The sequence below is a fragment of the Chrysemys picta genome, chromosome 12 (genome assembly GCF_011386835.1).
Source record: "Chrysemys picta bellii isolate R12L10 chromosome 12, ASM1138683v2, whole genome shotgun sequence".
In the NCBI taxonomy this organism is placed as follows: Eukaryota; Metazoa; Chordata; order Testudines; family Emydidae; genus Chrysemys; species Chrysemys picta.
This window is the reverse complement of record NC_088802.1, coordinates 40,409,466-40,423,166: the sequence shown is the minus strand read 5'-3', so window position 1 is coordinate 40,423,166 and position 13,701 is coordinate 40,409,466. Positions and strand designations below refer to the sequence as shown.

Below are 13,701 nucleotides of genomic sequence, written 5' to 3'. Positions count from 1 at the left end.
TTCAACACATCATGTGTGTTCAGGTATTCTTGTGATAAAAGGGTCTCTTTAAGATTTTATGTTCCTGTTGTTGTTAAAGGGAAGATGATTAATGCACATTGTCATCCACTTACCTCAAAAAGCGTGGGAAAGAAGGGGAAAAAGTGTTTCTTGTGCACTGTTTAAATTAACTCCTGGATTAGGTCAAAATTTACCATGTATCTCAAACAGGACAATACATGAAATCCTCTAATACTTGGTTTGCTATGAAACTTGCTGTCTTGAAAACCATCTGTTCCTTAGTAGTAATTTCAGAAAAGTGGAGATGCAAGGCCCCTGCTGTTTCTACCAAATGGATAAGATCAAGATGATAGCTTGCTGGCATTTGTAAATACAACAGTGTCAGAAAGGAAAAAGCCCACAAGAGGGACAGAATCTGTATAGTCCATAGAATTACTCTTGATTAAGCTTTTGTTTTCTTCCTCCTCTATACATCTTTGTAGGCGTATGAAAGAAGATTTCCTACATGTCCTCTAATCCCAATGTTTGTAGCTAGTGACACTGTGAATGAATTCAAGAGTGAGGATGGAGCTATCCATGTGATAGAAAGGCGTTGTAAACTGGATATAGATGCGCCACGGTTATTGAAAAAGGTAACTAAACAATTTTAAAATGGCTTTTATCCTAATTTTCTTGATACCAACCCATAAAAATGGAAATCTTTAACAAAATCTGTGGTAATCTTTCTCAGATTGCAGGAGTAGATTATGTTTACTTTGTCCAGAAGAACTCCTTGAACAGACAAGATCGGACTTTGCACATAGAGGCCTACAATGAAACCTTTTCCAACAGAGTCATCATTAATGAGCACTGCTGTTACACAGTGAGTAACAGAGAGAATCTAACAGTTGTACAGATTGGGTTTGCTTGTCATTGACATTCAGCACTCATAACCAGAAGCTGGATTATTTTTGGCTCCTCCTAAAAATCAGAATTATTATTGTGCCATGCGTGTTGCTGTTAGTGTTAAAAGTAATCAATACATGTGAAAACCCTGATGCAAATTTGTTTTCTGTCCATTGGACATATTCCCACATTACTAAAGACAGACATTTGACAGACTCCGCCTTGCGAAGCCGAAGTCTGTAATAGCAGGGTTGTGGCATGTCATGATTGATAATGCCCTGGCAGAACTGTTGAAAGGAAGCTTGCACATCACTTGGTCACTTTCTGCATAGTGCTAGCCAGTGCTACAATTGTATTATTGTCAAGTGCGCTACAATTTAAGTGTTGAAGATTGTAATTTTAATCTAGATTTTGCTATCATATATCTGTTTCTGTTTGAGATGCTGACGTGCTTTTTGGTGCAAAGCGCTTGTAGCATAATGATAGATTTGTTTAAGAAGTGAAGTCAGAGAGCTAGCTGTTGCCATGCTCGCAATTCCTTTATAGGTTGTAAATACTCCTACTCTGATATGAGACACAAATGAAATAAAGCACAAACAATTGTAATGTATGAATAAAGTGTGGAATGGACCTTGGAGGTCAAATCCAAACTAGCAAATGCGGCCACTCGTTTACATGGCAGCACTTTCTGTAAATGAGTGCTTTCTGGTTGCAGAACATGTTTAAAGGGACGCTGGAAACTTTGAAATCTAGTTAACTTCAAAATATTAGTTAAAAGTAGTTTCAAGTACTGCATCTGCCCCTGGGTCTCACTGCAACTTTTAAAATTTTTAAAGTATTTTTCTGTCTGCACTTGCCATGTGAAAGCTCCATATAAACCAACTCATTATGAAACCTATTCGACTGTGGAATAGCTTCCAAAGGAAGAGTTGAAAGCCCCATTATTTGAAACATTAAGCACTAAACTGGATTAAGTGCTGGAATAATCCTGCTCTAGCCAGGGTTAGACTAAATGACCTTAATAGGTTTCAAACATGGGATATTACCAAATACATAAATAATGGTCACAACAAATAAATTCCAGTATGTCATGGGAGAAAAAACTAAAAGGGCCAATGACATAATTCTCTCAAATCAGACTTGTTCTGACTTTTTTTTTATGCCATTGAGTAGAGAACCAAAGCTGGAGAATCCATACACACTTCTCTTTCAGATGTGGAGGCGCCAGACTACTGCTTTTCTCTTGGGTGGCAGTGTAGACTAGAACCAGTTACCAGCGCACTCAGCTGCTTATGATATAAGAAGAGGAGAAAATCAGGAATGTACTTGAAGTTTGAAAGCGCTGTGGGGGAAGGCATTCTGTACAGTCTGTAAAATCTGGCTCATTCAGGCTGGTAACCAGAATAGAGGTCATACTCCTTTCTGTAGTACAAACACTTTTTTTTTTCTTTTCTTCCCCATCCAGAAGAGATTATGCCACTAGCTAGGTCAGTGGTTCTCAAACTTTTGTACTGGTGACCCCTTTCAAATAGCAAGCCTCTGAGTGCGACCCCCCCCCCCTTATAAATTAAAAACACTTTTTAAAATATATTTAACACCATTATAAATGCTGGATGCAAAGCGGGATTTGGGGTGGAGGCTGACAGCTCGCGACCCTCCATGTAATAAACTCATGACCCCTTGAGGGGTCCCAACCCCCAGTTTGAGAACCCCTGACCTAGGTAGTAAATATCGCTAATCTGTTGCAGTATTGTTGGTAGTAAATAATCCAAGAGGGAAGCATTGCAAATCTCGTGGTTGTGCAGATCCTGTGCCTCTGACTTGGAGAGCAGTGTTTTTCCTCCTAGTTATTGTTAAAAGGGAAAATGTACCATGATGGCTTTTGTAGAGACAATTTGAAGGTTCCTTCTTTTCTTGTTGACTAAGCTTTACCTTTTTCAATCTGCATTTTGCAAAGGGACCAGAGGTTTCAAATTCCATTTACAGGACAAAACACACTTAAAAAAATATGGAATTTTGACTATCCAAATACTTGTATGAGAAAATGTACAGTATGCAAAGAGAAACCAAAGCATGTGGTCTCTGCTGTCCTCCACCAATAGGTTCACCCTGACAATGAAGATTGGACCTGTTTTGAACAGTCAGCAAGCCTGGACATCAAGTCTTTCTTTGGCTTTGAAAGCACAGTGGAAAAGATTGCCATGAAACAGTACACCAGCAATATTAAAAAGGTGAACACACAGTCATGATGTAGATGCCTGGCTCTAGTTAGATTTAAATCCTGAAATGTAGCTGCTGCTACTTAACAGGCTGGGTGAAACCTAAATTACATGGCTTTTAGAGCAGGGTGTTGTGAAGTGTGCATAGAAAGGGATCTGTGGGGTCTCTTGGGATGCTTGACTGCCTTTTGTTGCATTTCCAAACAGGTCCTGTTTGTATCTAAGTGGAAATTGTATTGGCTAAAACATGTTTTTGTTTCAAAGGGGAAGGAAATAATAGAGTATTACCTGAAGCAGATGGAGGAAGATGGGATAACATTTGTTCCTCGTTGGACTCCTCCTGTTATGTATAAACTGGAGAACAGCACATCTCGCATAGCACGACCAGTTTCTCCTGCTATCAACATACCAGATACTGCCACAAAGGAGGGACTGAACAATAAGGAAGTGCTCAACACCTCCAGCAGCCCATCAGAGCCCACAGCAGGAACACCTGATGGTACATTTGGCATGTCTTGTATGGCCTGTTTGACTTCTCATTTTTAGCTAGGTTATTTGAAATGCTTGTAGACACATTTAGGGCTCTGCTTTTCTGCTGAGGACCCTCACATTATTTTTTGCTTTATTAGTATTCATGTTGGTGCTGACCAGTTCTGGGAGTCGTTTGTCCGTCTCTCCCCCCCACCCCCCTCCCATTTAACATTCATCTATCTGGGTCCTGGATAAGTGTGCTGGTAGCTGATCCTGTGATCCAGTAAAGGCCAGCATAAAAAAAATCACACTAAGGATTAATGGAGAGCAATAGTTTAGATTCCCAGGGAAGGAAGTAGAGAGCTCACCAAAAATCAACCCCATTCCATTGCAAATGGATTTAAACTGGTAGGGGAAAAGCAACTCACTTGTAAAATATTAGCTAAGGTGTTTGTTTCTTTTTTTCTTAGACCCAACAGTTCAGACATTGTCATTTTAATTCAATTGAATGTAGTTAAGGCTGACAAATACTAGCAGCGTTGACTGGAAATAAGAACACGTGTTCTTCCACTTCAAGTACTTGCACATAAGATCGGTTGTTAATTGACCTAGCAATTAGTAACTGCTGTAATAGTGTGTAAATCCCATTTCAGACAAACTCGATGCAGACTATATCAAGCGGTATCTGGGTGACTTGACACCATTGCAGGAAAGCTGTCTCATCCGACTTCGACAGTGGCTCCAGGAAACTCATAAGGGCAAAGTAAGAAACTAGTCACCAGTTTTAGCTTTCTGTGTTTCAGAGAAGTGCACAATACACAAGATGGACTTGACTGAATTAAGCAGAATGTGAATAATCCAGCCCAGGGGACTGACAGCCAAGCAGTTTCACAAGTCTGCCTTGTGTTAAAATGACCCCATTTCTTATGTCTGTAGTTATTGTGGAGTGACTGTGTCTAATCCTCAGATCTACTTCCCTGACTGATTGTTGAATCCAATTATTTTTAGATGTGGTGGGGAAAGCATGAGCAGTCTTGAAATTCTATAAGATTTTAAAAGTTATGAAACACAATTTAACCAGTCTCTTCTGTATTTCCTGTGGAAACATACTCTGTTGCAGAAGGGTTTTATAACCAAGAGGGATCTAACCATAAATTATACAATAGCATTGTGTTCCACATATAGAATGTCCCAATTTTCACATGTTAAAAGCTCTCAGATATTTGCGTGGGGTGAATTAAGGAAGCGTGATCATCTTGGTTTTTTATAACCTTAAAAGCAGGTTGCCCATTATTTCAGAGTGTTTGGGAGGATCCTAGAGTAAATGCTTGAACAGAAGTTTTTTGCTACTTAGAGTTTGGAACAAGAAATAAGTCAGTTCAAAGACTAAGAAGGCCCAGTGACACTGCAACAGTGTACTTATCTACCCCGTGGGAGATTCAAGTTCTGTAACCGTGGAGCTAACCAAAGGGGCACTTTTCTCTCCTTACTCTTTTTTGCTGTCCTTGTTTAGGTTTTTTTTTTTTTAAGTGGTGTTCTGATCAGTTTGTAATTGTCTTCCTTTAATTAGTAGTGCAATCCAATCTGTGTATTTGCATTCAAGTTTATATAAATTGGCTGACTTAGATGTCAAAGTTTCAAACTTTAATCAGTCATTATTTTCCAATAGATCCCAAAGGATGAACATATTTTACGATTCTTGCGTGCCCGGGACTTCAATATTGACAAAGCCAGAGAGATTCTTTGCCAGTCACTAACATGGCGTAAACAGCACCAGGTGGACTATATTCTGGATACCTGGAACCCTCCACAAGTACTTCAAGATTACTATGCAGGAGGTTGGCATCACCATGACAAAGGTACATTTTATATTACTAGATACTGATGGGCACTTTGTAATCAGAATTAAATAACTTTGTTAAACGCCTGCCAAATGTGTGGTGTGAGAGTGTGGGTAGTACTTTCATACTACGTTGTACTTAAGTGCAGTTAAGTTAGAGTGGTTTGCAAGTGAGAGCAGGCAAACTGACAGGACTCCTGGGTCCTGTTCCTAGCTCTGACTGTAATATTGATCAAATCACTTAGCTTTTCTGAGACATTTGTAAAATTGGTAAATCTACTCAGCAGAGCTGTTGTGAGAGGAGTTAATAATATTTTATAGCACTCAGAGTTAGTTGCGTAAAAGGGGCTATAAAAATGCTGAGTATTAATTACTTTCCTGTGGTTGGGGATTAAAAAATATATGTAAATAAGCATACCTTTTTAATCATCTTATTTCTGCTGTCCGAGACATTTGCTTATGGTGTAGCCAATATTTGGCATCACCATTTCAGCGATAGGAATTGTGATGTTACAAACACAAAATTGAGCAGGTTCATAAAGAGGAAAACAGCTTATTTATTCTGTGTAATGGGTTATAGTCACATCCACAGAACTTAAGGATTCAGGCCCAGCTGCTGAAAGACACCACCCAACTTGCCCCTGCTGTGCACTGGTCTTGTTGAAAAGCTGTGGAATCCCTCTCCCTCACTCTACCTGTAACTGGAGGGAGGGTTTCCATCCAATTGTTCATTTTGGAAAGGGAGTAATCTGACTGCAAGCCTTCTGTGCTCTGATTTGTCTTTACCTGCGACCCAGCATTACTCCCTTTAGCCCTTCCTGCTACTGTAAGCATATGAAATAGTACAGGAGGCTGCTAGTAATAGCTGGCTACCATTAATAGTGGCCATGAGGGGAGAGAAGGTAGGCTTAACCACTGCAAAGTTGAGGTGGGTGCGTGGACGGGTGTCCATCAGCCCTGTGGGTTGTACAGATTTTAGGAAGGAAATTGGGGATGTGTTCCTAGATTTTTAAGAGAGGGACTTTTTCTATTTCCCTCTTGCATACATATAGGGTCCTCCCAATAACTAGGAAGGAAACAGATAAATCTGAAGGTTGTCGGTAGATTATAGTATGTCAACTTTCCTGAGTGAGACAAAGGGTCTTCAATCTTGTGTTTTGAACTCTTGGTCTTATCCTTGAATTCCCTTTGCTCTCTTGCCAACGTGTAAACTCTGCAGAGAGTTTCTCAGTTTGAAATCTGTTACTATTACCACTTTAAAGCCTGGGGATAGGTTACTTTTAAATTTCTCCTTGCCAGTTCCCCTCCTTCGTCTCGCACACACAAAGTGTGTTCCAAACTTCCGCTGAGTGGATTCTTTAGTTGCAGTGTTATAGCTGTGTTGGTTCCAAGATTTTAGAGAGTCTGAGATAATATCTTTTATTGGGCCAACTGCTGGTGGTGAAAGAGACAGGCTTTTGAGCTTACACAGAGCTGCTCTTCAGATCAAGACAACACTTATCACGGGCAAATCAGAGAGCAGCAGCTATGAAACATGCTCTCTAGGATAGATCTATTAATGGTAACGAATGAAAGCTATCCATTTTACTTGAGCATAAATTGTTAAACACTCATACTGTCAGTGTGGCTCTCCTATGCATTTGAGTTCTTATTTTGATAAGAGAGTCTCAAGCAAAGAATTGTTAAACATCCACATTGTATAAGTCACTAGGGTTGTTGCAGTGTTAAGAACAAAACACTCCCAGTTATACAGCCTTCCCTCATGCATCTTAAGGGTGGGGTAGGTTAATAAATTATGAGTTAGGGTTTTTTGTAGTTCTCTTATAAAACTTAACAGCTTCTTGTATAGTGCTCTGAAACCTGCATAATACATTCCAAAAAGATCTCTGCTTTAAGTGATTATTTTAACACTGAACTGTGTAACTCCATAAGTATGTGGAATCTTTTAGACTCAAAGACACTAGTACTGTATCTGCAGACTGAACAGCTTGGGTTTTTAGTTCTACAACTTACTTTTTTGGTCTTGATTCCGAATCTGTTAAGCAAAGTGATAAATTCATTCTTCAGTTTAGATATTTAACATTAACTTTAAGGGCATGGCTCAACAGAGTTTCTCTCTCCATAAGAGGAGAGAGTCCTGCAGGAAAGCCTGCATAAATAAAGATGACCTGTATCTTCTGGTGCTTAGATGAACCTAGGTTGGCTAAATCAAACTGCCAAAAACTTAAACTGCCCTTTGGAAAGAGAATTAACATAGGGCCAATGTATAGGTGCTTCCATTAAAAAATAAAAACTACAAAGCAGGAAGATCACTAGTTGGTCAAAGCTTCTCTTCAGGAGATTCAAGAGATCAAAACTTTCATAAGGGACAATACAGTCAAAGCTTGTCCCTCTCCCATTGTCTCTCTCCCCTCCCACCCCCCAACTACATATACTTCCCAAGTGTTTCACGCTGCATTGGCTGTCTCAGTCAGTTCGCACTGGGAGGGGAAGAATCATAGACCTATTTAAAAGGGAGACTTTCTTCAGCAGTTGAGTGACTCCAGGTGTCTAGCTCTCTTTTTTAAAAAATATTGTTTGCGTTTGATTCTTGTAGCAGATTGGTATCGGTTTTTCAAATGTTAAAAGGAAATGATACCGAGCATTGAGATTAAGATCCTTTTGGCAAAATGGGCTTCTGTGCATGCTATTGAGACATGCTGACTTGTTCATTCCAGAGAAATGGGCATGTTTGAAACTTAGGTGTGATCTGATTTAAGGGTGACTTTTCTTTCTTGGAAAACAGACAGCTTTGGAATCAAAACACTTAAGAACAAGGCTGTCTGTCATGGTGTATCGCAGTGCCAGAGATGGCAATTTATGCTTGTTTACTGCAATAGATTAGGACAGAGTTAAAAATCCATCCCATAAAGAAGCTTAACACGTTATTCCTAATAAACAGCTCCGTTAGGATACTGTGAAGAGCCAAAAACACCAATTATGGTCCTCAAAAAATCAGCCCATGCACTTGTTCAGTCTGTTAAGTATCATGGAGGACATCTTAGTAATCTCAACAAACAAGAGGCGAGTCCTTGAATGCAAAGATCCCATTTGAAATTTGTCTCTGGAACAGACTTGCCCTCATCAGTCTTAACCAGCACTTATGAAATTGTGTGCCAGCTCCACATAACATGTGGGGGAATAGCTGTTTGTTTGTTTAAAAACTCCAAAATGATACCCCCCATTATTTTAGCAAATAAAGCATTGATCCGGAGAGTTGTTTCTGCAGTATTGTTGTTCACTATAATGCAGTAATCTTTACAAAGGCTTGTTGGGGGAAACCCAGAGTAGTGTCATTGTGAGAATGATTTAAGGCTCCAGACTTGACCAGAGATCTGTGATATCAGGAAAGATATTGGACAAAAAAATCTATCCTTCCCTTGGCTACGCTGAAAGCAGATTTTTGTCCACAAATCTTGTCAAATACAATTAAATGTCTTAATCAAAATCACTTAGGCTCTGTCTTCACTGTCAAAAAAAGGTTTGTTTTTGTAGTGAGATAGCTAATTCAAATTAGCCATTTCACTGTAGAATCCTAGTACAAACAATTCACCGGTAGTTCTTATTTCTGTGTAGCTAGTAGGTCAAAACTATACTTCCCAACCTGGGGTTGACCTCAACTGGCTATATTAAAGTAAAACTTCACTGCCTTGTCTTCACTAGAATTTTACATCAAGATAGCAACATTGAGTTAGCTATCTCACTGTAAAAACACACCTTTTTGACAATAAAGGCACAGACTTTGTTTTAAAACTTTAACAGAAAATACTAATTTACCATCTCTTGCTTTTCAGATGGGCGCCCTCTGTATGTTTTGAGGCTGGGACAGATGGATACCAAAGGCTTAGTGCGAGCTCTTGGGGAAGAAGCCTTGCTTCGATATGTAAGTGCTTAAAAAATGACTTGTTTACTGAGAACAAATTTGTTCTAATGTTTGTTTCCTGCCACACCAGAATGATCAGCACATAGGAGATATTTTTCTGTACGCTTTAGCAATCTGTTCTCAGTTTGAACAGCTCGAACCTCCCTGAATGGTTCATTTTAGTATTCTTTCAAACTGTGGACTGATGGCAGAAAGTCAGTTGTATGACAGTTACTATCATTCTGGGCTGAGACCTTATCACAGCTTCTTGTATAGTTTGTATAATGCTTGAAACTTAAGCTTCTACATGTGCGCAGGGAGAGAAATGCATTCCTAGGTATCGTATGAGTATCCTATTTATTTTTTATTTATAAAATACACCCAGCCCATAGTCTTGGATGCAATATTTATTTTTAAAGGGAAATTACTTGCCTGTAATTCAGCTTCTTTGAAGGCATCACTGTGGGATTCTCACTGCTGATGTACCCAGCTTTCAAATAGTACAGAACAGGCAAGCTCTAAAGAAGCATAATGGCAGCAGTAATTACCATGATCACAAGCCAGCCCCCACTTCTGGCGGCGCTGTATCCATGTACTTAGCTTTATTTGTCTAACTTTAAGGCATAGGTTTTTTTCAGTCTTTTTTGGTAATTATCTTAATTTTTCTGAGGGGAGCCTTTGCTTCCCACTGTGTCAGGAATTAAACAAAGGTTCAAAGGGAAGAAGTTGGGGGTTTAGGAAGGAGCTATGGGAGTTTTTGTCTTATGCCAAAAATCTGAGAGTGAAAATTCTGCACAAACAGTGGTGTCTTCATAGATATAAAGAATTTGTTGACGCTGATCAACAAATGATTAGGGGTCTGGAGCATGTGACGTATGAGGAGAGGCTGAGGGAACTGGGATTGTTTAGTCTCCAGAAGAGAGGAATGAGGGGGGATTTGATAGCAGCCTTCAACTACCTGAAGGGGGGTTCCAAAGAGGATGGAGCTCGGCTGTTCTCAGTGGTGGCAGATGACAGAACAAGGAGCAATGGTCTCAAGTTGCAGTGGGGGAGGTCCAGGTTGGATATTAGGAAACACTTTCACTAGGAGGGTGGTGAAGCACTGAAATGCGTTACCTAGGGAGGTGTGGTGGAGTCTCCTTCCTTGGAGGTTTTTAAGGCCCGGCTTGACAAAGCCCTGGCTGGGATGATTTAGTTGGGAATTGGTCCTGCTTTGAGCAGGGGGTTGGACTAGATGACCTCTTGAGGTCCCTTCCAACCCTGATATTCTATCTTTCTATGAGTCTATGAAAGAGAAGTGTCCTACTCCACAACATACTGAATGCCCTTCTGATGTTCATTTGCCCCTGAGGGAAAAGGTGGACCCTAAGATTTTGTACAGAATTCTTCACCATAGTATCCAAGCACTAAAATGGGATGCTTGTATGTTTTGTAATCATCTTCTTATAGCTCTCCTAAAAGTTATTGCACTCAATGCGACTTCTAAATCCAATGTTGCGTGTCTTCACTAGATGTTCTTGTACACTGGTCTGAGGTTAGTGTGGGTTGCTGTAAGGCTCAGGTTATGAAGATTGCATTTTCTCCTCAGTTCCACAAACCCAACAGTTTTAGAACGTTTTCTAAATAACCCTCTCTTTTGTATAGGTTCTTTCTATAAATGAAGAAGGACTGAGGCGATGTGAAGAGAATACAAAAGTATTTGGCAGGCCTATAAGGTGAAACATGAGAATTTTTGTTACTTTTCAGAAATAACATGAGGTCTAGTTTTGTATGTAGCACTGTTGGTGTTCAACAAGTTTGTCTACGAAGTTGCTTTATTTCGAGGCTCCAGTTTGAAATAGGATTTGCTCACTAAATCTCTTACCTGCCCCAAAAAGGAATTCAGGGTTTGGAATGACTTCTGTCATAAAGCATTTGACTCCCTTCAGAGCCTATTGATTCCACCTCTTAATCTCCAAAGGGTTACCAGTGCATGGCACTCCCATTTCTCATTTTCTCTCACTGTAAAGAATTCCCAGTCCTAGCTGACTTGAGGCGTGAGAAGCCAAGTAGCAGTACAAAGGAGACCAAGTCTTCTATGGCCTTGTGCTGCCCAAAGATACCTTACATGATAAAGGTCAAAGACGAGGCAGCAATGAAATACACAACACCTACTTATTTAAAAAACAAAACACTTTGATTCATATGTCGTTTTGGGAGTCATTCCAGTGGCCTAGAATCAGTACAACATAGCTTTGAGTATACAAGGATGAGCTCTGAATTCATACCCCCTTGGTGTGGGCCTGATTTAGGAAGGCACTGAAACACATGCTTAAATCCTACTGACTTGACGTGTTTTAATGCTGTCCTGTATACGGAATGTTTTCCTGAATTGAGTCCTAAATTCTGAAATGCAGACTTAAAGTGCAGTGGCACTTTTAAAACATGCACTTGTGTTAGGAAACATGCATGCTGAATAGTAAACTTCCAGTGTAGAACCAGTACTCTCCCCCCCCCCCCCCACCCTCCCCCCACTAAAAGCAGTGATTTATTAGGCACTATGATGGTGTCTTCTGTTTGCTAATAGGAACCTTTAACTGGCGATTTTAAATGGTTGTCTATCCTTTGGGGACATGCCTGCCCTATATCCGAGAATAAGCACAGTGATCGTTATACATAGTGTCATAGGTATGCATTGCACTTTATAGTTAAGAAAAAATTCCTGCTCCAAAGATTTTACAATTTCCTGCATCTGCAGGCAGTACAAAATGTAGAGATGAGGTGGGAGGGAGTAGTATAGCTGTGTAATGAAGGAAGAGTGTGGCAACTGCAAAACCACCAAAACTTGTAGATCTGTGATACAAAACTGAGTGCTCACATCTCAAACCATCAAATGCTGTGGTGTGGAATAATGAAATTGGATTCTTAAAAAAACTCTTTAAAATTAACAGCTCCTGGACCTGTCTGGTGGATTTGGAGGGCTTGAATATGCGACATTTATGGAGACCTGGTGTTAAAGCATTACTAAGAATCATTGAAGTGGTTGAAGCCAATTACCCTGAAACATTGGGTCGCCTTCTTATCCTGAGAGCGCCCAGAGTATTTCCAGTCCTCTGGACACTGGTACGTTTGTACTTCTAGTATCTGCACGCTTACCTCGGGATACTGGTATGCACTTTACGTGCTCTCCTGAAAACTCATCTTCACCGTGCTATAAACAGGAAATGTTCCCTCCTGGAAACTCCATTTTTATAAAACGCTTTATAGAATTAGAACAAAAATTCCTAAAAGGAAAAATGTGTTTGTGTAGCCAAATGAATAACTTCACCCATTTACTGTATGTACTTTACATAACACAGGATAAAACATAATATAATTCTTTTGAAGTTACTTGAGGACCTGGAAACCTGACCAATTCTGTTTTTCTTTGTTTGTAGGTTAGTCCGTTCATTGATGACAACACCAGAAAGAAATTCCTTATTTATGCAGGAAATGACTACCAAGGGCCTGGAGGGCTACTGGATTACATTGATAAAGAAATTATCCCAGATTTCCTTAGTGGAGAGTGCATGGTAGGAATTTTAAACTATTAATGAAACAATTGATTTATTGTTTCCTTCTTACATTAAGCCTCGCCCCTCCGCCCAACCTCCAAAACAAAGATTGCCAAGTATAATCTTTAAGTGTGGTCTTGCTCTGCTGTAAAGCATTTTCATGCAGGTTCTTCTGTTTGACTCTGAGGTTGGAATGATTCTTTTTAGTAGCAGCCTTTGCAATCCACCTTGAAAAGAGAAACAGAATGTTTCGGTAAAACCGATCACAAATCGCTAACAGAATACCCTGCACCTATAAATGCATTTTTAAAACGGTCTTCCCCCACTACATGTCAAGACTCAAGTTCCAGCCAGTAGCACTGTCCCATACTGCTTATCCCAGGGCAGGAATGCATTCCGCACACTGTGTTTAGGTTCATAGCTCCATATATGTTAAGGCCAGAAGGGACCATTATCACAAGGTCTGACCTCCTGCATAACACAGACCACAGAACCTCACGTCCAGTAGTTTCTGCATCATATGTGACATTCTCCACTGTTGCTAGAGAAACCGACCACTAGAGGCCTGAACTTGTTTTTGAAGTCTTTTAAAATTAAAATATTTGTCTACATATTAATGATTTAGGTTTTCTAGCTTCATATTTTTAAGAAAATTATTTCAGATCACCTATAAAGAGTTCTACCCCTCAGTTATGGTACCTGAACACCATTTTGTCATAGTCCTCTCTGTTCCCCACAATCCCCTGCCCCCAGTCCAGATCTCTGGAGGCTGTATTTGAAAACCAGAACTGAATCATGAGCCACAACTCCATGAGGGAAGTGGGGAGGACAAGGATAAGACCAAATTTCGTA

At 40.0% G+C, this 13,701-nt stretch overlaps 1 protein-coding gene and 1 long non-coding RNA gene across 10 annotated transcripts in view; one reads left to right on the top strand and one right to left on the bottom strand.

Annotated features, from left to right (window-relative positions):
• Positions 1 to 13,701, top strand: part of SEC14L1 (SEC14 like lipid binding 1) — a 107,061-nt gene that overhangs the window by 84,179 nt on the left and 9,181 nt on the right. For 5 of the 9 annotated variants that reach the window (XM_008163866.4, XM_024101732.3, XM_042841166.2 and 2 more), the window contains 10 exons: positions 483 to 632; positions 731 to 862; positions 2,988 to 3,116; positions 3,369 to 3,603; positions 4,229 to 4,338; positions 5,245 to 5,434; positions 9,249 to 9,337; positions 10,961 to 11,031; positions 12,247 to 12,418; positions 12,733 to 12,867. In XM_008163866.4, the coding sequence (XP_008162088.1) occupies positions 483 to 632; positions 731 to 862; positions 2,988 to 3,116; positions 3,369 to 3,603; positions 4,229 to 4,338; positions 5,245 to 5,434; positions 9,249 to 9,337; positions 10,961 to 11,031; positions 12,247 to 12,418; positions 12,733 to 12,867 (1,413 nt within the window). The remainder of the gene's footprint in view (positions 1 to 482; positions 633 to 730; positions 863 to 2,987; positions 3,117 to 3,368; positions 3,604 to 4,228; positions 4,339 to 5,244; positions 5,435 to 9,248; positions 9,338 to 10,960; positions 11,032 to 12,246; positions 12,419 to 12,732; positions 12,868 to 13,701) is intronic. The other 4 variants (XM_065562735.1, XM_042841167.2, XM_065562736.1 and 1 more) reach the window with 1 other exon arrangement.
• The window catches only part of LOC112058976 (uncharacterized), a 107,536-nt gene continuing 105,663 nt past the window's right edge, over positions 11,829 to 13,701 (bottom strand). Inside the window, exon 8 of the long non-coding RNA XR_010591756.1 lies at positions 11,829 to 13,076. This is a non-coding gene — a long non-coding RNA (uncharacterized LOC112058976). The remainder of the gene's footprint in view (positions 13,077 to 13,701) is intronic.